A 21,499-nucleotide genomic window follows, 5' to 3' on the forward strand; every position below is an offset into this window, starting at 1 on the left:
TGAAATTTATTTCAAATGGTTGTGTATTTTTATTTTACATTATATAATGTAAAATCAAATATAAAATATAATATTATAGTAATATAAAAATTTGTATGTGATTTTATATTTTAAAAGATGTTTTAAAGAGTAATGCTTGTGTGTGGGTGTGTGTGTGTGAGAGAGAGAGATACAGATTTATGTGTACATCTAATTATTTTCTGACTCAATATATAAAACTAAAAATCTATAAAAAAAAAAGCCGGTATTATCAATGCCTGCTGCTTTTTTAAAATCTATTTTAAGACACATTTATTACTGCTGTCGTTTTTTAAAACATAAACCACATCCTAGAAAATAATTTAAATAACTTTTTTCTTTTTTAAGTAGTCAGGATTTAAAGTCATTCTGCTGCTACAGAGGAACTTTTCTGGAGTGGGAGATAATTATAAGGCTTCTTAACACTGGCCAGTCCACAGTGCAGTAATAAAGCCTTCCAGTCTAAATTCAGCTGCATCATGCTGATCTCTGTAACATATGTACCATCAGCACTATTGACAACAGACACACCTTGCTGTGTGTGTGTGTCTGTGCCATCATATTTATGTGATTTTGTATAAATGCTTTGAAAGCCCAGTGTTTATTACTGTGTGTGTGTGTGTGTGTGTGTGCGTGTGTGTGTGTGCGTGTGTGTGCGTGTGCGTGTGTGTGTAGACTGTGTATTTATTTCCACTCTTCTCTTTCATTCACAGGCTCATTATTTAGGAGTTACTCAATTTTTTCTGGCTGGAAGTCAAAATTGAGGTTAGTTGAACGTATTTTTCTAAAAATTTATTGCTCTTCTGAAGCTGGGAGCTTAGTTGTCACATTCATTTATATATATGTGTGTGTGTGTGTGTGTGTGTGTGTGCGTGTGTGTGTGTGTGTGTGTGTGTGTGTGTGTTGCTGAATTGTCAGATTCCTGATAGCCTCTTGGCTTCACTGAAGTTTGCAAATTTGCATTATTTAGTTTTTTTTTCTCGCTCCAAGCTGCCTACAGGCATACAAACACAACTTCCAGTTTGCCTTTAATTTGCTGAACAAAGTCGCTCGCGGCGCACAACAGCGAGCGACTCGTCAAAGTCGGTATGTATTGGTAAGCATGTGCAGCAGCATCAAGATAATCTCCTGGAGGGAAATTAGTCGTGGGGGAGAAAAGGGGGAAAGAAAAGCCTTCAGCCTAAAGGTCAAATGAAGATTAGAGGGAAACTGTACACGAGTGCACGCTGGCCTGCACCCCGGAACTGCACAAAGGCCTCATTGTGAGCGAGCGCCGCTGCTCTGCACAGACTCCCCTTTACATTCTTGGGGAGACATGACACCTGTTGGCGGTTTGGGTCAACTGCACGCAGAGCGATTAGAAAGTCTTCACGATGCTCAAAACTTTAAGCTTTTAACAACCTTGTGACAATTTCATTCAGTCAATCCCATTAACAACTTTGGCTCCAAAGGGTTTGTTTTTGTTTTTAATTCCCCAAGTTTAAGTGTGCATTTAGAGGATTTTTTTTTAAAAAGGAGCAAGTATTAGAAAAACAGAACTGAGCAGAGAAAATGTTCTTCTTTATTCCATTTTCTAACAACAAACAAGTCGAACTCATTACGTTGTTTATTTCTGAAGTGGACGTTATCTTCTGGCAGGTTTTCAAGTCTATAACACGTGCAAGAGTATTACAAATGTTCATTGATAAAATATGATATATATGATAAAAGGAAATTCTAATTATGTCCCTCACATACCTGACGTTATCACCCAAGCATTAAATTGAAGCGATTGCTCGATGCGTTTATGGACTGAAGATTGTTGGAGATTTTAGATTCTTAGAATTTGAAGAATTAAAAAAAAATTTTCCTGGAATTTGAGCTGCTGATCAGCAATTAGAGCAGATCAAGGAGAAACGGGCAGATTATAATCTTTGACCGACTGAAAGGTTTATCTCCAGTTTTAACATTATTGTCAATAAAGGTCAATTTTACTGCCTTTTCATCTCTAGATAACTTTACAAACTTCCTTAAAGAATCTCTGAGCATTAAAAGGGAACAAATCTGAGTTGGTATCAATACTAAGAAGCAGTGAAAAACGCCTTTAGCACAGTTTTTTCTGGATTTTTTTGTTTTGTTTGTAATACTGTGCCCTTTAATAGAGTGACAAATTAGAAACCAACTCCAGCCTCATGTTGTTTCTTTTTTGCAGAGAAAAAAACCCCCCTGCTACTATGCAAACACTTTCAACCCACATCATTTTTATGCAGATGTGCAAAATGTTTATTTTTGTTTGATTTTTTTTAAACTTCCTAATGATTCACATAAGTGTACTATAGCTTTTTGAAGTAACTATATTTTGAAACAATAATTCAAAGTTACAGTTTTCAGCAGGATTTTTTCGTTCTACAAGAAGAACTACAAATGTCATATTTTTAAGATTTTAATTTCTTTTTTTCTTAATTTTTCTTTTTTGTTTCTCCTTCAATCTTTCGGCCTTTGCATTATCGGATAAAAACGGTGCTGCGCGACAGCATCCGAGCTCGGCAGTGAAATGCTCGGGTCGGCTGTGCACCTCGCAGGCCTCGGACGTTAAGTGGCTCATTCAGGGGATTTGGGTGGCATTTATGGGATAATTGAACCTGCTATAAAACAGCCGCAACCTGGTGCATGCGTGTGCGCGAGAGAGGAGTTAATGCAGTGAGTCACTTTTATAAGTTCGACCCTGCCTCAGTCTCCTGTCGCTCGTCAACTTGAAGGGGGAAACCGCAGCGGAGCCACAGCCTCGGAGCCCTTTCTCACTCAGGAAATTCCCTGAAACCACCACAACCTGTCAGTGTGACCTCTCATGCACATTCAGAAATGCATATTTATACCCATCTGCTCCATCAACTTGTTTTGAGTATTTTCCCACAGATTTCCCCCCCCAGGCTAGTCACCAACAAGATGTTCACTTTTATAAAAATTCGTACTCGGATCGTTCACGTGCGTGAAGTGTGGAAACATCCGAACCCTTGGATTCACCTCGGCGTGTGCAGGCGGCCACGTTAGCGCTCCCGCCTCAGATAGGAAGCGAAAGTCTGGAATCAAGCCGACAGCAGCTCACTCTCTCCTCTCGTTTGTCAGCTTCAGGTTGAGGAAACCAGAGACGAGGTGAGCTGATGGAGCGCTCAGACCTGACACTGTGGAGGGGAAGTGACCTGAAAAACTCCAAGTGACGTGCAGGAAGTAGACAGCTGTGTTAAATTACACTCTTGACTCAGGGATGGGGGAAAAAAAGGGAAAACATCTTCACATTAACCAGTTCAAGCATGGAACAAACACTGCTGATATAATCAGATTAATGAGGGGAGAAAAAAACACCTTTAACGACTTTGGAAATATAATTTTTCTTGTTTATATTGTGTTGATATGGACTCTGGGTTCAAAATATAAGATGGGTAATAAATTAAGTGAACTTAGGTGAAAATAGGAAATTTTAACAATCTGCTAAATATTGAGGATTTCAGCGTATTTACTTAAAAATATAACGAAAATGCATAAACTTTGGCAAGAATTAAATTAAAAAATTACTCCAATTGCTGGAAAAATAATTGATTATTAAAATTCTCATGTTTAAGTTCTATTTAACAGGGCATCTTGCAGCTGACCTACATTTGGCTACTTAGCAAACATGCTGCTAGTAATTTGAGAACATTAATTGATTGATTCTTTATTTTCCACATTATGAATCTGTTGGTGGGTTTTTTACGATTGGGATTGTTGTCTTATGTTCCTTTAAGCATGGAAAAAAGTGCAGCTGAACAGCAGTGTGCAGCAACAATTAGAAACAAATCAGCGCTACTCTATGCCAAATCCAGCTAGGACAGCAATATGAATGATGAATTTTAGAGGACACCCAAATGCCGGCCCGTGCCTGCCTGTAACTAATGGTTAAAATTAGTCAAATTTATCTTGTGTACGTCTGTCAGTTGTTTTAAGTTGCTGTTTCCACAGGTTAAACTGCAGAGGATTTACAAGTGGCAGCAGCAAGAGACAAACTGTCCTTTGGGGTGAGGTAGTAGGTTGTATAGTTTTAGGGTCATTCCCAAGCTGTCAGATGACTATACAACTTACTGTCTTTCCTGAAGTGACTGTGATGGCTGCGTTGTCATGACACACCGAGACGTCCTGCAGATTTACAGGAACATCCGATGTTTTTTTAATGTGATAATCTGTGTGCATCCTGTTGTATATTTTTTAACTCATTAACAAGCAGAGGCGGTCCTAGCCTGTTTGGCGCCATAATTGCAATTACATTATGACATAGGTTGAAAACAAACATTAATTCTAATGTTAACTTACAACAAATAATTTTATATCAAAGTAAGCCTTTATAATAAGAAATTAAATGTTATTTTTAACTACAGAAATATATCGAACAGCAGTGTTTAGTCATGTTATTCCCTCTCACAGTGTAATGTTTCAAATTTTTAATCATAGTCTTCTGTTTAAATGCATCGATATTTTTGTAGTTTTCTTCCCTTTTGGTAGTTGTGCTTCACGTCTTCTTTTGACTTGAGACTCATGGTGTTCGCACAGGGTGAGGTAGTAGGTTGTGTGGTTTCAGGGTTGTGATTTTGCCCCATCAGGAGCTAACTATACAACCTACTGCCTTCCCTGGAGGGCAGCAATACATCACAGGAGCGCAAACCTCTTTATCATCTTTCTAATGACCCTTAAAACACTTGGCACATGACTGGTATTCAGTTTCAAACTCGTCTCTGAATGGGTAAGTGATGCTGCTTCAGCAGGCGTTTTCGCTGAAACATGACTCCTTGTACAGATTGTACAAAAACTGTACGCTTGGTTTATTCATTGATTTGCCATGTATTTCCTTCTTAATTAAATAAAGATATAACTGTGCAAGAAAACGATTGAAGTCGGGTCTTCTTTCTACACCAAAGCTAATTATTGAAATATTTTCTCCTTGAAATCCTGGCATGTAATCCCTTTTAAGTAGCTCATTATATAACAAAACACTCACAGTATCTAAGAGGCTTCTGGAGCTTATCTCCTCATCTGTCTTTTTTTTTTTTAAATGTTATTATTATTACCCATCTGTTCAAACAATTAATTTCCAGGGTCAAAGATAAGGATGAAAAGTCAAACTTTCAAGATGGGATTTTACATATTTTACTAAAAGATCATATCTGGATTTAAAGCTTAAAATAAATCCTCCGATTTGTTCAGAACCTGAGCAGAGTGTCGCCGTAAAAAACAAAGCACAGACAGAAACACCCACCTCTTTGTCTAAAACTCACCAAGCTGCCTAGCAGGAGTTTGGAAGTCAACAGGAAAAGATGACAGCCAAAAGGTTTGCAGTTTAAATCCCAGGATGGGATGAGGACACATTTGAATCGTTGCCATGCATTCTTTCACAGTAGATGGCGCCAGACACTGTCCGTGTTGGGAGGGCATTTCCAGTGAGTCCTGGTCATCTGCACTAATGATTTTGCTTAATGAATCTAACACTAATGGCATAAAAGTTGGAACTATCAGGATAATAGTGACAATTACAAATTATAGGAATATTGTTCAAGTGGCGAAAATTGCTTTGCAAGTATGGAAGGCCAAAAGTGTCACTATCTAAGATATGTAAATATCACCTTCCTAAAAATGATTGTTTATGCCATTGTTTGTCAAAAGTGATTTGTTTTCCTTTTTCTTCTTCTTTTAACCAAAACCATTGTTGGCAAGAAATGATAATTATTGAATTATAATTTTGAAATCAGTTGCTCAAATTACAATATATTATAAATATGCTATATTTTATGTAAGCATTAATATTTTTTTTAAAAAAATGTTGCTATTTAATTAAAAGATAATTGTTTCAAAGTGGACTTCCAGTGGAGATTTGACTGTTCTGACTAGCCAGAGTGACAAATTTCATCATCTCATGCTCCACTGCAGAACAAAAAAATATGAATAAATATTTGAATAAAATATGCTTCAAATGTAGTCAAAACAATATTTTAAATTATGTATTTATCCAATTACTTTAAAATGACTTGATCGTTTAATGTTTCCATAACCAGTTTTAATTGAATTAACTAAGTTGACACTACTGGACTTCCATAAATGTACAACTTTAAATGATAATACACAGATTTATTAATTTACAATTTTATTTAAATTCTAACATTTATATACAATAATTTATTCAACTGTAAAGTTTAGTCCCTCCCTCCATAAATAATTACAATATTTGAGTACTTATGCATACTTTGTCTAATTATTCATTGGATTTTCCTCTTGTTTTTTCTTTTTTTTTCTTTTGCTCTTTTTTTTTAAGAATAATAAGTCACTGAGCAATTATTCGGGGTTTTGCCCTCCATAAATTATTTACGTATTTAAATTCTGTCAGAAACATATAGTTTATTTAATTTAACTGTGGCATTTTTGGTCCTCCATAATTTAGGCAACATGGTAACCATACCTTATCAAAAATGAGTTTGTAGGGTTTTGTGAATTATTATTCAAATGAACTAATTTATAATGTAATGGATTGACTTGTAATTTTAGTTAATTAAATTAAAGTAATTATGTGTTTGTTAAATTTAGGCACTTTTGTCATTCCGTATTTTCAGTGCATTAATTTCCAGTTTTATTAAAACTACTTATGTATTATATTGAATTGCTGCACTTTGGGCACTCCATAGGTTTTAGTGCATTCATTTTCAGTTTTATTAAAATTATTTATCCATTTTATTGAATTGTGGCAGTTTTGGTTCTCCATAGTTCTCTCTCTGCTACGCTTAATTACGTGCATAGATCATATTCTATTAAATTTATAACTGCGGACAGGTCCAATCAGCGATGTCTGCTTTTTCATTCGCTCGATCTGATTGGTTAGATCTATAGGTGTGTCAAGGGGCGTTTCCTGGGGAGGAGAACCGCAGCTTTTGACAGCGGAGGGAGGAGGAAGAGGTGACGCGTCAAGGTCCTGACGGATCCGGTCACAGGACCAAAACACCTCCCTCCCTCTCTCATCTGGTCTCCGACAGACTTTCAACATAATCTGGAAATGCTTCGAGTGGCAGCGGCTCAGGTAATTTATTAATTTAATTATTAAACTGGTTGTGATTTTAGACTAGTAAGCCTGATTCTTGTAGATTTTCAACTTTGCTGCTAATTTACACCAAAACGTTTTGCCTTAGAGTTTCTGATGTAGTTGTAAACCCTCCAACTTACTCTTTATTACTCTTAAAAAAATCAAAATATATAAAAGACTGCATTTAGGATAAATCAAGATCATATAGGTCTTGATTTATCAAGACCTATATGATCCAGTGTGATCTATCTCTAAAGATAGATCACACTGGGATTGGTGTTCCTCAGGGGAGGTAAAACACAATGGCTTTCTGAGGTGATGGGGGAATGTTAGGGGCATGGGCCGGAGTCATCCAGAGAAAGGGAAGTATAGTCACTCAGCATGGTCGAAACTCAGCCAGTGAATTGTTTAGTAATTTTACAGTGCAGAGAAATGTTGAAGATGTTGACCTTTACTCACTGTTTTTAGAAATAAAATAGGATAGCATGCAACAAAGCAACACTGTGTTGTTCCAAGACAAAACAGATGAAACAAGAAATCTATAATATTAAGCAGATATAAACTGATCAAGTAAATTGATGTTCAAAGCCTTATTAAAGAATAGAGTCGACTTGTTTTACTTTAACTTTGTAGTTTTTGTCTCTTCCTATTTACATGCAGTGAAGTGTTTTCATGAAGACATAAGAAATTGAGAAAATCTCATAATTTTGCACCTTAATCCGATTTTTTAATGATTACAACCACTGATCAAACTAAAATAAAATGGTGAGTAAATTGACAAGTTGTCGGCAACAAAGGTTGTCCCGCATATGTCTCCTTAAAAAAATCTGATATTAAACAACCAAAGCTATAAAAGTATGAAATATTGTATGTTTAGTGCAAAACATCCTGTTCCACATTGTAAACAGAAATGTTGTGTACAAATATTCCAGTGACCCTTAACTCCCCCCACTGTCCTCTGCAGGGCACTTTAATATTGGTTAGTACAGAATAGTGTAGCAATGCTGTTCGTCATCTTTCATCTAGGGCAAATATTGGTTATTTAAGATCCAAAAATGGTGTTTTCCTCAAATCCCTACCTCCTTTCAAGAAATAATAAGCTTTGATAATTGACTAACGGTAAGGATGGCCAAACATGCCACAAATAAAACAAACTTTGTGAACTTGCTTCCAGACGTAGCCATTGGGAAATGTGTGCTGACAGTCTGAGGCCTCAGTCAGTCAGAGGGCAGATTCTTCACATCAAAGCCTCTTTACTGACCAACAGCTGTCTCACGGTTTCACCATATGCTCTGTGCTTCATACATTCTATGACGCTCTATGTTCACAGACACACTTTCATTCTAACGTCACCCAAATGTAGCGATCTGTCAGGACTTGTCTTCTGAAATGCCGCAACACAGACTAGATAAACAAGAACAAGCCTGTGTTGATCAATCACGTTGTCAGCGTCTCGACACGAGAGTCCAAAGAGGCAACGTGTTCCAGCATTAGTTTGTGAAATGTTTGTTCAGATATGTGAGCTACAATTTTTCTGTAGATTTCAGTCCAAATTATATTGCTCTGTGAATACAGTAAGATGGACCAGTAATACAGGAAGTTAGCATGTTATTCAAACAAGAGAAAGACCAGATCATTTGAGATCCTGAACAAGATTAGGCAGGTAAAGAACATAAATGAATGGCTACATAATGAGGTGTTGACTCACACGTCAGCAAACCATAACATTTTATTAACTGAAAGCATTGTTATTTAACCCCGCATTGCCAGAAAAACCAGTACTGTCTTATACAACAAAAATTCAGTTGAGAATTTTCTCTAATCTTCACAAGATCAAAATATCCATTCTGTTTATACTGCTGTATGTATATACGTCCCATGAACATGGGTTCACCTGGGTTCTTACATCCATGTTAGTCTTACTAGACCTCTACTACCAGCATTTGCTTCAGTTGGGAGGTTAATCCTCCTAAAGTTGTCCAACCGGTGGTTTAAAATGCAGCCATTTTTGATTAAGGATCTTGTGTAACCTTGCCTTCCCTGCCGTTCAGTTACAGTCTGGAGAGTGATGGGTAATCCCTATAAGTTTGGATCCCCGATCTTCAACATGGCCGCCGAACTCTACAGCCCCCCATCGCCTCTTGGGGAATCCCTCCTGGACAGTCCGCTGTGTGGAGACCTGATAGAGAATCTTCCTGACTTTTCCCAGTCAATAGGAGACAACTCACTGGGATTTGATTTTCCAGAGTACCAAGCCATTGGTTCTGGGCCCAGCAGCTCCATCCCATTGGGTAAGTAATGGCACTGAACCAATGCCCAAAGGAAGTTAATGAGCATAATTTCAGGACTGATAATCTGTATTGATGGACCTTGTACCTTTTGTTTTAGGACCGTAGTTTGGTATTTCTACAAAGTTCCAATACCAAACTCAAAAGCGTTACGCTTTTCACATCAAAAACCAGCAGGAACAGCTAATCGTTTGTCTGAGACCAGGTTAATTATCATTTCAGATTCACCCACCTTTATCTTTGCTCTCTACAATTTCAGTTTCTAAAGGCATTCCAGTTAATTTTTGAGGATTTTCACAATAGCTGCCAGGCTACATTCAGGTGCAGACGGTATACTATGTTGTAGATATAGCAAAGCAACTCCAAAGTGATTTAAACATATTTTATTTTTTTCAAATGTGGGCACAGTCTTGTCTTAAAATGTCAAAACATTATCATCGACCGGTTTGAAGTGGTTATGTTGTTTTATGATCTCCTTCTTCAGGCACTGTCCACATGTGCTTATAGTGTAATCGCTGAAAAAATAACAATAGATAAATCAGTTATTTCCTTTTTTTTTTTTTTTTTAGTTTAGGACACAATAAAATCTAATTATATATATATTACCAGAGGGGTGCCTAGTGGTGACATAATTCTTTTAGAAAAAAGGAAAACAAGCTAAAGCTAAGCTAAGCTCTGTTTTTTGGGGTACCCACAACATTTCAAATTGAAATTGAGGCTCCAGGACACATTAGTTCGTCTTGAAACTTGAAACTCAGATGGAGCACACCAAGACTTTTATGCTAACCTTAAAGCTAACATTGTACAAAGCCAGAGAGATTAGGTCAATGGAAAGAATAGTGAAGTTTAGTTTACTATTGGAAAGACAGCAGGTGGTAATGAAGCATCAAACTTAATAATTCTAAATCCAAATGCCAAATTGTCAGCTTAAGTTAAAATAAATAAATATAGTAAGCTAATGCTATGCTAACTGGATGTTTCTTTAATTTTCATGAGAAAGGTGTATATTAATTCCTTGAAAGGTACAATTTCAATGATATTCTCCTTAAAAACTCTTTTTAAGGCCTGTATTCTCTACTACAATCATTTCTTTTGTCTTCTGTCTTCTGCAGATACTCTGACTCCGGCCTCCAGTCCTTTGCCTGGGGAGTGCGGCGCATCGCTTTGTCCAGACGAGGACAGCAGCCCCCTTAATCTCGAGTGCAGGGTGTGCACAGACAAAGCTTCAGGCTTTCACTATGGAGTGCATGCATGTGAGGGCTGCAAGGTAAGACGAACGGGAACTTTACAGCCACATAGTGACACCAGTTTCAGTGAACTGCTTTTGGGTCGGGAGGGGGAAACGTGCAAGCGTTTGTACACGCACGCAAACAAGACTGGCCGACGGCATGCATCATCCAAACGCATGCCAGACCCGTCCTGCAGAGGTGTATGACCTCCAGGCTGAGTGGAAAGTTTCTGAGGCATGCAGGCTGCCGGGTCATGTGAGGTGGGTGACGTGGCGCCCTCGGTTCACTTGTCGCCTCTCTCACACACATGGAGAGCAGTCTTCAGCGTTGATAGTTTAGCTCAGCATGGATGCCTAAGTGTGATCATTTAATAAGCTTCAGCACAGAGAACGTTGTGTGTGTGGCAGACCTTGAGCTGCAGTCACTAGATCCCTGTGCGAGTATGTTGAAACCGGTGCGGATAAACACCGCAGTGTTTGTCTGGTCGTGTGACTTTGTCGTCGAGCAAAACCCAGAGGAAAACAAAAACAGGCTATTTGTCGTTTTTGACCCAAATCTTCGTGTGCTGTTCTTTCATGTCCTTTTAAACTTTTATCTTGAGGGTTTCAGCAAAACAAAAGGAACATAGTTAGTAAAATAAGATTTTTCTGTGGGTTGTAATTTAATGTTAAATTTACACTTAAACCAACTTGAAACAAGAGAGACAGAAAGACAAATACAATGGTTAAGATATTTTGAAATAATGTATTCTTCCATTAGAGAGGCAAAATTATTAATTTTGATTTGATCACAGTTATTCAGGGGGAAAAACACATTAAGCTATAACACTTTTTTCATTTTGTTTTATGCTATGTAAAGCATAGCATAAAGATGTACAGCAAAACTTTACATATCTTCAAAATAAGAGCACCTAAATGACTTTTTTATAGATTTGACTTTACTTTTTGCTTTTGTAATGATGTTTCTGTTTCCCTCGGGTTTTAATACAACTTGACACAAGCGTCCATTTCTGTTAACCACTCTTCAAAATGGGAAAGAACCAGAGGGTTATGTCTGGGCCTGTCACAACAACAAATATTGCTAGACAATAAAATCTCTTAGTAACTATCATGATAAACCATAATGTTGTTATCACACCATGATCAAGTAATATGAACATTCACCCTCTCGAAGACCGTTAAACTTTAATTTTAAAAGAACACACAACACCAGAACTGGACAATATTTTAAACATCCAAACTAAAACACAACAACTAAAAAGAAAATAAGAACCACACACCACCAAAACCATAAATAAAATAGATTATAAAGTCTGTAATCAAATTTTCCCCTACATCAGAATGAACATTGTCAGGCTCATTTTAATTTATAATGCGATTAATTGATTAATTTCGTAGTTCAAAGAGGTTCTGTGATGCTGTGGGCTCTTTCAGTAGCCCTGCAAAGCTTTTTACAACTCTTGGCATCATGAACTCTTAAATACCAGAAGATTTTAAATAAAATCTCATAAAAAGACGTAATACTAGTGGATCCTGTGATTTAGTGGTTGCTTAGTTTGGAAGTTGCTGTGCACATTTCCCTTTAAAAGGGAGTCTTATGACTCACCTCTTAGGATCTCCTCCTACGGCACTTATCTTGTCGTCAGAGCAGCTGCTTGTTTTGGCACGTAATCCACCGTGTCACAATGCCTCTGCTCCGAATTTGGCATGTGGTGACGTGGAGCCTGAACCCACCAGAGGTGAACTGTAGTGGCACTTTGCTCCCACATTTCTCTGGCCGATGTTGTGCCATCATGGAAAAATCCCAGCATGCTAGCTGTGAATGCTCTTTCTATTGTTTTATTTGTCAGAGTTCAACCCCACCCAGCGAAAGTGGGGTTCTCTGCTCTAATATTGTGGATCTATGTGGTTTGTACTTACACTAATTTGAGGTAAGGCTCGTTAGATTTAGAAATTGAAACGTTAATGTACTTTTTAATGACATCTTTTTACTTAGAGAGAAATTTACTCTCGAGGAACACTAAGGGTTTTTTTTACTCCACATGTAAAATTTCTGTATTTGCCTCTGCTCTCCTCTGTTCTCCCCCAGTCACAGACATGTATATTTGCACAACCACACATTTATCCTCCCTTCCCCAGCTCTGTTGTCTTGTACTCCTTCTCTAATGACTATCATATGGTGAACTTTATGTTTTGTCGCCCCACTTTAACAGCATTCACAAAGATTTCGCCCACAAAACCAGCTGGTTCTGGTTAAAAATGACACAAAAATGTTGATATGTGACACATAATAACCTTTAATAGTGATGTGCCAAAAGCGCTCCTCAGGATAAATGCAGCCAAAATGCTGCGTAGGATGATGGCTGGTGTATTTTTATGGCCGTGTGGCTCCGGATATATTGCCAGAAAATTCATTTTCCCTACTTGACAGCGAGCGTTGTAGAGCGTCCTGACTGATGTTTCATTGATGTGTGCGGGTGAAAGTAAATCAGAGGATCATATGTTTTGGCATGTGTGTGACATCTGTTTGCTTGTGTTGGCTCAGGGCCGTGAGTGAGTGTTGGAGGGTTGTATCCTGTCCCGCCCAATCAGGGAGCTTTCTCGGAAAGATTGGTGTTTACAGCTTTTTACGGTTTTGATTTCTATCCCTGCGATAATAACAATAAAGAAACTAAAAAGGGTAAAAATGACAGAGAGTGATTACCATACTCAACTATTAAGGGAATTATCTAATTGAGAAATATACATTATTATTCTCTTAAGTCTTAAAAGGTCTAAAAATGTTAATAAACGTATGAATGATACGTAGTCTGCAAAATGTTCATGCATCCTTTAACTTTTTGGTTAAGTGAAACATGGTGGTGGCAGCATCATGCTGTGGGGGATAATTTTGGGATTTGCAAGTCATTTCTGGAAGAAAATGAGTTTCAGACTGAAATATACAGCACACTTTTCAGATTTTCAGTGAAATTCTTATATCTTCCTCTAACTTAATAATTATGTGTTGCTGTGTTTTCCAGCATGATGCAGGGATTTAAGTCATTGAGTTTTAGAAATTCAAATAAATCCAACTTGTTTCATGTCACATAATGAGTGACAAAACCAGAGCATTAACTTTTTTTTTATCCAACTTTTACGACTCTACTGCTTTATTTTCCTGATGTTGGGACAGACAAATCTTACTTAACACTCTTAAGCTGAAGACATTCCTTTGTTGATGCTTTAAACAGCCGAACCTGAAGCTCAAGGTGGTGAAGCTCAAAATTAGAATAAGAATGACCTATTTTGTTTTTTTCTGTGCAGAAGCTGGAAGAGCTACATTAAGTGTGTGTATTAATGTGCATAGGATAGTTTCTTTTATTTATTTTTTAAATACAAATATGGCTAATCAGCATATTTTTGTGTGCGTGTGTCTCAATCAGGGTTTCTTTCGGAGGACCATCAGACTGAAGCTGGAATATGATAAGTGTGAACGCAGCTGTAAGATCCTGAAGAAGAATCGAAACAAATGCCAGTACTGCAGGTTCCAAAAGTGTGTGTCTGTAGGGATGTCCCACAACGGTAAAGTCTGTTTTAAATCAATTTAATGTTACCATGTCGCTATGGCAATGCTGTCTAAAGCTGTGGTTGACAAGCTGATTTTGCTACGTAGCCAGCTGTAGATAGCCTGACTAACGACTACATAATGCTAATAAATGATGTGGGTTTTTCTATGTGTTTGTTTCAGCAAATGTAAAAACAACAATAGATTAATGTTAAAGACCAAAAAAAAAAAAAACTGTATTAATTAGTTTGCTGTTATGGAAATAACTGATGCGTTTACATTTTTTTTTTGTTTTGTTTTTAAAGAAGAGTTGCATCTTGATTTTAGTAATCTAAAGAACTTGACAAAATTCTGATTACAGGTTAACAAAAATTTGAAAAATAATGGTAAAACTAATAAAGCAAACTAAAAAAGATAATTCAATATGGACTAAAAAAAAAAAAAAGAAACTTGATGAACCCAAACAGTGATTGGAAACAAACGCTTAGCAATATGCTTGACACTAACGAAGTGTTGGTTTGGGAGCTGCTGTGTTTCTTTTCTGTTTTGTTCTCTGTTTTCCTTTGTCTAAGCTGCATGTACTGGATCACTTCATGCTGTGTTGTGTCAACATGCATCAGGAAGGAAAGGGGAAGGTGTTGTAGACACGTGGGTGCAGTTTTGATTCAGTTGTGCAAACGATTTCACGTTATGTTAGATAATGGACGCAAGAAAGTAGTGTAGCCATTTGAGAGCTGAAAGAAGTTCCTGGTTTCGTCACAGCCCTGCATTTCCCATCACTGCAGACAATTACAAAAAAAAAACATGCTCAGATGTAATCGCTGTAAGATTTATGAAAGCAGCCGTGCAGGATGACAGTGAAGATCTTTTTCAGTCAGAATCTGCATGTGCTCTTCACAGCGGTGGGACATGTCCCTCTGTGATTTAGCTGGGGATTTTACATCCTTTACACCGCCGGTTATTTATAGAACCACGTCCTGTTGCAGCTGGTTCAGAACGTGTCTACATCTGGTCCATCACTTGCTGTGACTGCAGAGAGGTCAGCGGGTTTGTTTCACGGACCCCTTAAAGTAGGTTGAAACGTGAGAGGCGCCGTATGGTGCACCGAAGAAAAGAAACACGGAGCAGAATTGCTTAAACTGTATTTGGTAAAATCTGATCTGCTTTCGGTGCATGTTATGAAATTAATAGGACTTCTTCTGTCCTCTAGCCATCCGGTTTGGTCGCATGCCCCAAGCAGAAAAGCTGAAGCTCAAGGAGGCAAGCAAGGTTGTTGAAACAGAAGAAGAAGATCCGGTCAAGGCCGACCACAAGATCCTGGTCAGACAGATCCACGAAGCCTACATCAAGAACTTCAACATGAACAAGGCAAAAGCCCGGCTCATACTGACCGGAAAAACCAGTCAGCCGGTAAAAGAATAAGAAAATTGAATGCTTTTTATTGCAAATGAAAGATAGTTTGGGATTTCTGATAAAGGTTTTAAACTTTCTTGTACTACCTGTAGTAAATAAGTCTTTGATGTCTTCATTTAGTATCGGTAAAAATAAGTTTGAGCTTTAAAGCTAGCAGCTAATCTGAGAGGGACCAATACAAGAGTGGATGATCTTGAAATAATCTCCAGTGTCAAAAAGCATCCCACCAGTTTCTAGTAACACTATTTTAAGAATCTCTAAGCCAACATCAGGTTTGGATTGGATGGTTACTTACAGAGAAACCCATGACTATTCGCACAGGAAATGGAAGAAACACGTGGCTTTCCCAGTCAGTGTTAGTATGCAAGTAAGAACGTTTAAAAATCTGTGAAATACTGGATGGACTATTTCTGCTTTTTAAAGTTCTTTACATCTACATCTGAGTAACTGACTGAAGAAACCACGCAAGTTTCCTCTTTCCAGCTCATGTCTCACTCATAAAGTTCATCGGTGACGCGCTGCCTCCCACATACATTCCTTGTGCAAACACTGCAAAAACACAAAATCTTACTAAGCATTTTTGGTCTAGTTCCTTGTGCAAATACTTGAAATAAAACTAGATTAACTTACATGTAGCTTTTCAGAACGCCATAGGAGATTGTTTTAGGTCACTAGTTCCTTAATATTGATGAAAAGTAACTAGTTATAAGACATTTTCCTCATAGGTTATATGGGAAGAATGCCTTGTCCCACTGGCATATTATTTCACTTATAATGTACTTTTAATCAATATTAAGGAATTATTTATTGAAAAAAAGCTCCTAGATGTTCCTGTAAAGTTACTTGTAAGTTAGTTTTGTCTTATTTCAAGTTATTTATAAAATGACTAAGAGAATTGTCCCCTTTAGCCCTGTACTATGCACAACTTACAAACATTGTCTTCATCGACAGCCTTTTATCATCCATGACATGGAGACGTTTCAGCTTGCCGAGAAGACGTTAGCGGCCCACATGGTAAGGACTGAGTCTGCGGAGCCCGACCTTCATCTTCAAACTGGACAGATAATCCCAGCGCTGGTTTGTGAGGAGCTCCAGCAACGGGAGGCTGAGGCCAGGCTCTTCTACTGCTGCCAGAGTACCTCAGTGGAGACGGTCACAGAGCTAACAGAGTTCGCTAAAGCTGTGCCCGGCTTTCAGAGCTTGGATTTGAATGATCAGGTTGATTAAAAGAATCAATTACTTGTGGTTTATTCTGGAGCTAGCCCACGTTTAGGCAGATTTTATACCTTTTTTTTTCTTTTTTTTCATATTTCAAGGTGACTCTCTTGAAATATGCGGTTTATGAAGCCCTTTTCACCCTTCTGGCCTCATGTATGAACAAAGATGGCCTCCTCGTGGCACGTGGCGGAGGCTTCATCACCCGAGAATTCCTCAAAGGTCTCCGGCGGCCTTTCAGCGACATGATGGAGCCCAAATTCCAGTTTGCCACTCGTTTCAACTCTCTAGGTCTGGATGACAGTGACCTGGCCCTCTTTGTGGCAGCTATCATCTGCTGTGGAGGTAACCTTGCTCTATTTTCTGGGAGCATATCCATTGTTTTTTTTCCAAGTAAAGTGAGAGTGCTACTCTATGGATTGGCATTCTTAAAGGTACACAGTCCAAAATTAAAAATAATTTGGGTCATTATGCCTGAAATGAGAACAAAACGTAGGGGTTCTTTTTTCAAAATCATATTTTCACCACGTTATTCATTCGTAAGCTAAATATTCAGCTTGCTAACGGTCAGGTTGAAACTAAATACTTAGTTAGCAAGCTAAATATTTAACTCAATGCTACATGTGGAGTGTTGGAGTTACCAACAAGCTAGCAGCTCCAAACTAAACTTTTAGCTCTGAGCTAGCTAAATATTTAGCTCCAAACTAAATACTTAGCTAGTAAGCTATTAGCTCCTAAGTATAGATACAAACAAAATATTAGCTCCCAATTAAAACTAAATATGATTTAGCATATTACCTAAATATCTAGCTTGCTAACTAAATATTTATGTTAGAGCTAAATATTTAATTTTCTGTTAAAATATTTAATTTGAAACTGTGACGTTTAAGTGAATGAAAAACATGGTAAGAAGAAAATATGCCTTTGAAAAATTAACATCCATGTTTTTCCTCTAATGACAGGCTAATAACCCAAATTATTGGTGTTATTTTTTTTTTTTACTGTAGCTTTACAAACGGCACCCGGTATTACTTAACCATTCTTCCCTCTCAGACCGTCCGGGACTGGTGGATGTACCGCTGGTGGAGCAGCTGCAGGAAAGCATCATCCAGGCCCTGCGGCTCCACCTGCTGGCCAATCATCCAGATGACGCTTTCCTCTTCCCCAGGCTGCTGCAGAAGCTGGCTGATCTCCGGGAACTGGTAACAGAGCACGCACAGCTGGTTCAGGATATCAAGACAACAGAGGACACTTCACTGCATCCGCTCCTGCAGGAAATCTACAGAGACATGTATTGACAGAATGAGTTAGAGTTCATATTATTGTTCATAAATTGAAAGTGCAGTTAAATTATGCGCACATTCTTCAAGCAATACATGCACTGATTAAAGCTTAACAGTATGAAACACAGATGTCCATAGGTGGGGTTAGAATAGTCCTATTTATTGTGCATATTTATTCAAATCTGCCTAATCTAGCCTTTTTTTCTATGCTAGAGAAATACCTGAATCTGTGCTGTAAACATGTGCTGCTTCAGCAGATTTACGACACATGACAATGTCTAATGTTACGCATTTATATGAATCTTTCAAAGTGCTGCTTGAAAACTCAGACCTCAGCTTAGGTTGCCTGTAAAAGCATGTCTTTGTGCGAGTCCTGTGAATTCAAGTCACTGGCCAGTATTAAATATTTGCACTAAAAACATATTCATCTGTTAAACTGGTCCATGCAGTATTTTGTAAATATATCAGGAATCCAGTGACGACAGAGGAGGACGGTAAGGCGCTGCCAAATAACGAAGATCGATGCCTTATTTTTTCATCTGTGACTTTGAATTAATCTTGTATGCAGTAATTAAGTTTTATATTCTATTTTTTAAAATCATGTACAGTACATGGAAGTGTTTCTGTAAAGTAATTATTCTGTAGAAGTATAGTATAAATTAATATATATAGAATGTTGTTTCTTTTTTGCAGTGCTGTGACTTACATTCAGATACATGCCTATGAAGATGTAAATTTATTTATATTTTAAACCACAGTCCCAATTGTCGCAATGATACAGATTTTTTTTTTCCATTCTCGTTTGTCTGCAAATGAAATAATATTCAAAAACTAGGATTTTTCAGACTTTCTTTTCCTTCGCCATTACACCAATCATACTATCAAGGGGATCTCTAATGTAAATAAACCATTCTATTCAGTAATACCCAAATGCATTTTCAGACTTTTACTTGGTTTAAATCATGTCTCACATATGATAGTTTTTCCATTCGTGTTAGGGATTATTCCTGCTCTGTAGTTGCTCACCATTTTGGGGCTCCCAGGGGTCCATTTTGAATCCACTTGCTGTTTATCTTGTACATGTTGCCCTGTGGGCTAATTTTTAGGGAACACAATGTTACTTTTTACTACAACGCGGTTAGTTTTCTACTCTGTATGAATTTTATTATTTTGTTTGACTTAACTGTGAAGTGCTTCCATCAGTTTTTGCTGTTCTTAAAAGTGCTAATGAAATAAATTATACCATGACATAACACAAAACTATTTTGGGGATGTTTTTTTTTAGGAGATTAGAATACTGCTAACATGAATAAAAGGTTTGACATGTAATATAAATGTACAAAAATGAGATTTAGTAAATAAAGTTAATCATGTAGTTCATGTTTTCTTTGATAGCTGGGTATATAAAAGACTCAACTAATATATTATCAAAATTAAAATAAATCACAAAAGCCACTAATAATCACGTTTCTGTTTATAAAAATACGGACTTTACAATATGTTGTTTTATTACCCCCACTCCAGTTGGTGGCGCTACTTGCTCACACAACAGGTTGGGTTTCCACTGAAACCAACTTTCTACTTTTAAACAATGGAGCAAACTGCGACTGAAACCCCTCAAAACACGTTCAGTTGCCAGTTATGTGGTTTGAGCACATCATATACCTACTACGGCCAGAAACCACCTAACACCAGAGCCATTGTGTAAGTTGAAATTACGTTAAACGCTCATTTGCGAAGCCGTATTGGCGCTAGCTTGTGCTAAAGCTAACAACGCTTCAGCTTCATCTTCTGTGTGGTGTTTGTGTGCAGAAAGTAACTCCTACAGTTTCTGCGTTGTACTCAGGGCACCGTATGATCTTAATCGTATATTTTATCATAGTAGTTCTTTTAAGAATAGATAAGTTAAGTAAAATTGAAGCCTGAGTGCTGTTTCTACTTTTTATCAGGTTGCTTGAGGAATGTTTTGTGACTAAGGATCCATTCAGTCCGGATAAGGAGAAGTTTCTGGTGTTGGGATCTGCATGCAGCCTATGCAACATGTGTGTCTGTGTTGGACCGGTAAGACACATGAACACCTATGTGATAAAACATAAATAAAATAATCTACTGATTAAAAAAAGATACACACGTGTCCCATGTTACATTTACTTTCCTTTAATTACATTCCTTGTTTACTTACTTATTATTATGTATGTATTATTATGTAAATAGAGAGGTATGGGTGCTTTCATTTAAGCACCATGAATCTGCACACGTTTTTCACTCGCTATTAACACCTGGATACACAAGTGGTTTAATAAAAAGTTATTTTGTAACTGTACGTCATGTAAGCACCATCCGTCGGGTACGTACTGTGCTTTTTCTTTTGTGCAGGACTGCAGCCTGTTCTACACCAAGAGGTTCTGCATGCAGTGCGTGAATAAGCACCTGGACCAGTTCCCCCATCAGATTCGGGCCGAGCTGGCAAAGAAGAAGCAGAGTTCAAAGTCCGGCGTCTCATGACACACGAGGTCCTCCAACACGCTCACCAGACTGCAACAGAACTTGTACTTTTTGTGGAACAAAACGTTCAGCACTAGACGTACCGGTGGGGATTGTGTGAGAACCGTATCAAGTCGCACAAAATGTGACTGGTCCTGCTTTTCATTTGAAATTCAAAAGCATCCTTTATGTTAAAGGACACTAGCTGGCACTGCCTACTGGTTAACAAATATATACAAATGTTTCAAATAATTCAGCATTTTTATCTACGTCAAACCAAAAACATAAATTTAGATTTTGTTTAATGGAGAATAATTTTCAAGCAGAACATAAAAACAAACAAACAAGGGTTTCGATTGAAAAATGTGGCATTTGTTTGTTTTCAGCCCACTTTACACCTTAACTGGTAAGTCCACCTTGAACCATAAGAGCCATTCTTATGGTGAAATATGGTGGTGGCAGCATCATGATGTTGGAGAAGCTGGGGGTCTTTAAATAATAAATAAAATCGTAATCAAGCAGTAAACTTCATAAGTCATCTTTTCAGTAAACCTACTGCACTTGTGTATATTTTTTAAATAAATGTCAAACAACACAAAGTTCCTCAGTTGGACTGAAAAGTAGCTTTTGGGATTCATCCCTTGGTGTCATTCCTGTTCCTTTTTGTCCCCGGAGAGGAATATTTTCCGTTGGTTCTGCGTTTTTGGGCCGTAACCGATCGTCCTCCCGCTGCGTCGCTTATATTCCCCCCTCCCTCCACCCCCATCCATCCAGCTGAGCCCGATCAAAGGTCCGTTTCCAGCCTGGGTCTGCTGGCTCTAGCGCAGGGCCGCGTGCACGTTTACAGCAGCACAAGCACGTTATGGATTAAGTGTGATCCTAACCCGATAACATCTATATAACAGATGGCCCCGGCTGCCTTTATCACGAGATGTTTTCAGACTCTGCGAGGGT

General features: G+C 37.9%; 2 protein-coding genes and 2 long non-coding RNA genes across 4 annotated transcripts in view; 3 read left to right on the forward strand and 1 right to left on the reverse strand.

Annotated features, from left to right (window-relative positions):
- LOC107833785 (uncharacterized) overlaps positions 1–3,480 on the forward strand; it is a 35,751-nt gene extending 32,271 nt beyond the window's left edge. Inside the window, exons 4-5 of the long non-coding RNA XR_001659548.1 lie at positions 732–783; positions 3,124–3,480. This is a non-coding gene — a long non-coding RNA (uncharacterized LOC107833785). The remainder of the gene's footprint in view (positions 1–731; positions 784–3,123) is intronic.
- Positions 3,481–5,836: 2,356 nt separating this feature from the next.
- The window catches only part of LOC107833787 (uncharacterized), a 70,739-nt gene continuing 55,076 nt past the window's right edge, over positions 5,837–21,499 (reverse strand). Inside the window, exons 2-3 of the long non-coding RNA XR_001659552.1 lie at positions 16,850–16,859; positions 5,837–7,700 (exon numbers count right to left, since the gene is read on the reverse strand). This is a non-coding gene — a long non-coding RNA (uncharacterized LOC107833787). The remainder of the gene's footprint in view (positions 7,701–16,849; positions 16,860–21,499) is intronic.
- On the forward strand, positions 6,995–19,321 carry LOC103156231 (peroxisome proliferator-activated receptor alpha). Its single transcript, XM_007578224.2, has 8 exons — positions 6,995–7,087; positions 9,148–9,381; positions 10,491–10,645; positions 14,029–14,167; positions 15,361–15,560; positions 16,515–16,781; positions 16,880–17,123; positions 17,832–19,321. The coding sequence occupies exons 2-8, from the start codon at positions 9,159–9,161 to the stop codon at positions 18,074–18,076; spliced, it is 1,473 nt and encodes a 490-aa protein (XP_007578286.1). The 5' UTR covers positions 6,995–7,087; positions 9,148–9,158; the 3' UTR covers positions 18,077–19,321.
- Positions 19,611–21,065, forward strand: cdpf1 (cysteine rich DPF motif domain containing 1). Its single transcript, XM_007578244.2, has 3 exons — positions 19,611–19,765; positions 20,011–20,122; positions 20,438–21,065. Exons 1-3 carry the CDS (start codon positions 19,653–19,655, stop codon positions 20,564–20,566), a joined length of 354 nt encoding a protein of 117 aa, XP_007578306.1. The 5' UTR covers positions 19,611–19,652; the 3' UTR covers positions 20,567–21,065.

The sequence above is a fragment of the Poecilia formosa genome, unplaced genomic scaffold (genome assembly GCF_000485575.1).
Source record: "Poecilia formosa unplaced genomic scaffold, Poecilia_formosa-5.1.2 Scaffold9, whole genome shotgun sequence".
NCBI classification, from domain to species: Eukaryota; Metazoa; Chordata; class Actinopteri; order Cyprinodontiformes; family Poeciliidae; genus Poecilia; species Poecilia formosa.

What these genes read in the sequence shown, in the direction of transcription:
- LOC103156231 (XM_007578224.2), top strand. Translation starts at nt 9,159, where the DNA reads ATGGGTAATCCCTATAAGTTTGGATCCCCGATCTTCAACATGGCCGCC. An exon ending in TGTAGGGATGTCCCACAACG is followed by an intron (nt 14,168 to 15,360) that starts GTAAAGTCTGTT and finishes TCTGTCCTCTAG; the next exon opens with CCATCCGGTTTGGTCGCATG. An exon ending in AGCTATCATCTGCTGTGGAG is followed by an intron (nt 17,124 to 17,831) that starts GTAACCTTGCTC and finishes CTTCCCTCTCAG; the next exon opens with ACCGTCCGGGACTGGTGGAT.
- cdpf1 (XM_007578244.2), top strand. Translation starts at nt 19,653, where the DNA reads ATGGAGCAAACTGCGACTGAAACCCCTCAAAACACGTTCAGTTGCCAG. An exon ending in CCTAACACCAGAGCCATTGT is followed by an intron (nt 19,766 to 20,010) that starts GTAAGTTGAAAT and finishes ACTTTTTATCAG; the next exon opens with GTTGCTTGAGGAATGTTTTG. An exon ending in TGTGTGTCTGTGTTGGACCG is followed by an intron (nt 20,123 to 20,437) that starts GTAAGACACATG and finishes TCTTTTGTGCAG; the next exon opens with GACTGCAGCCTGTTCTACAC.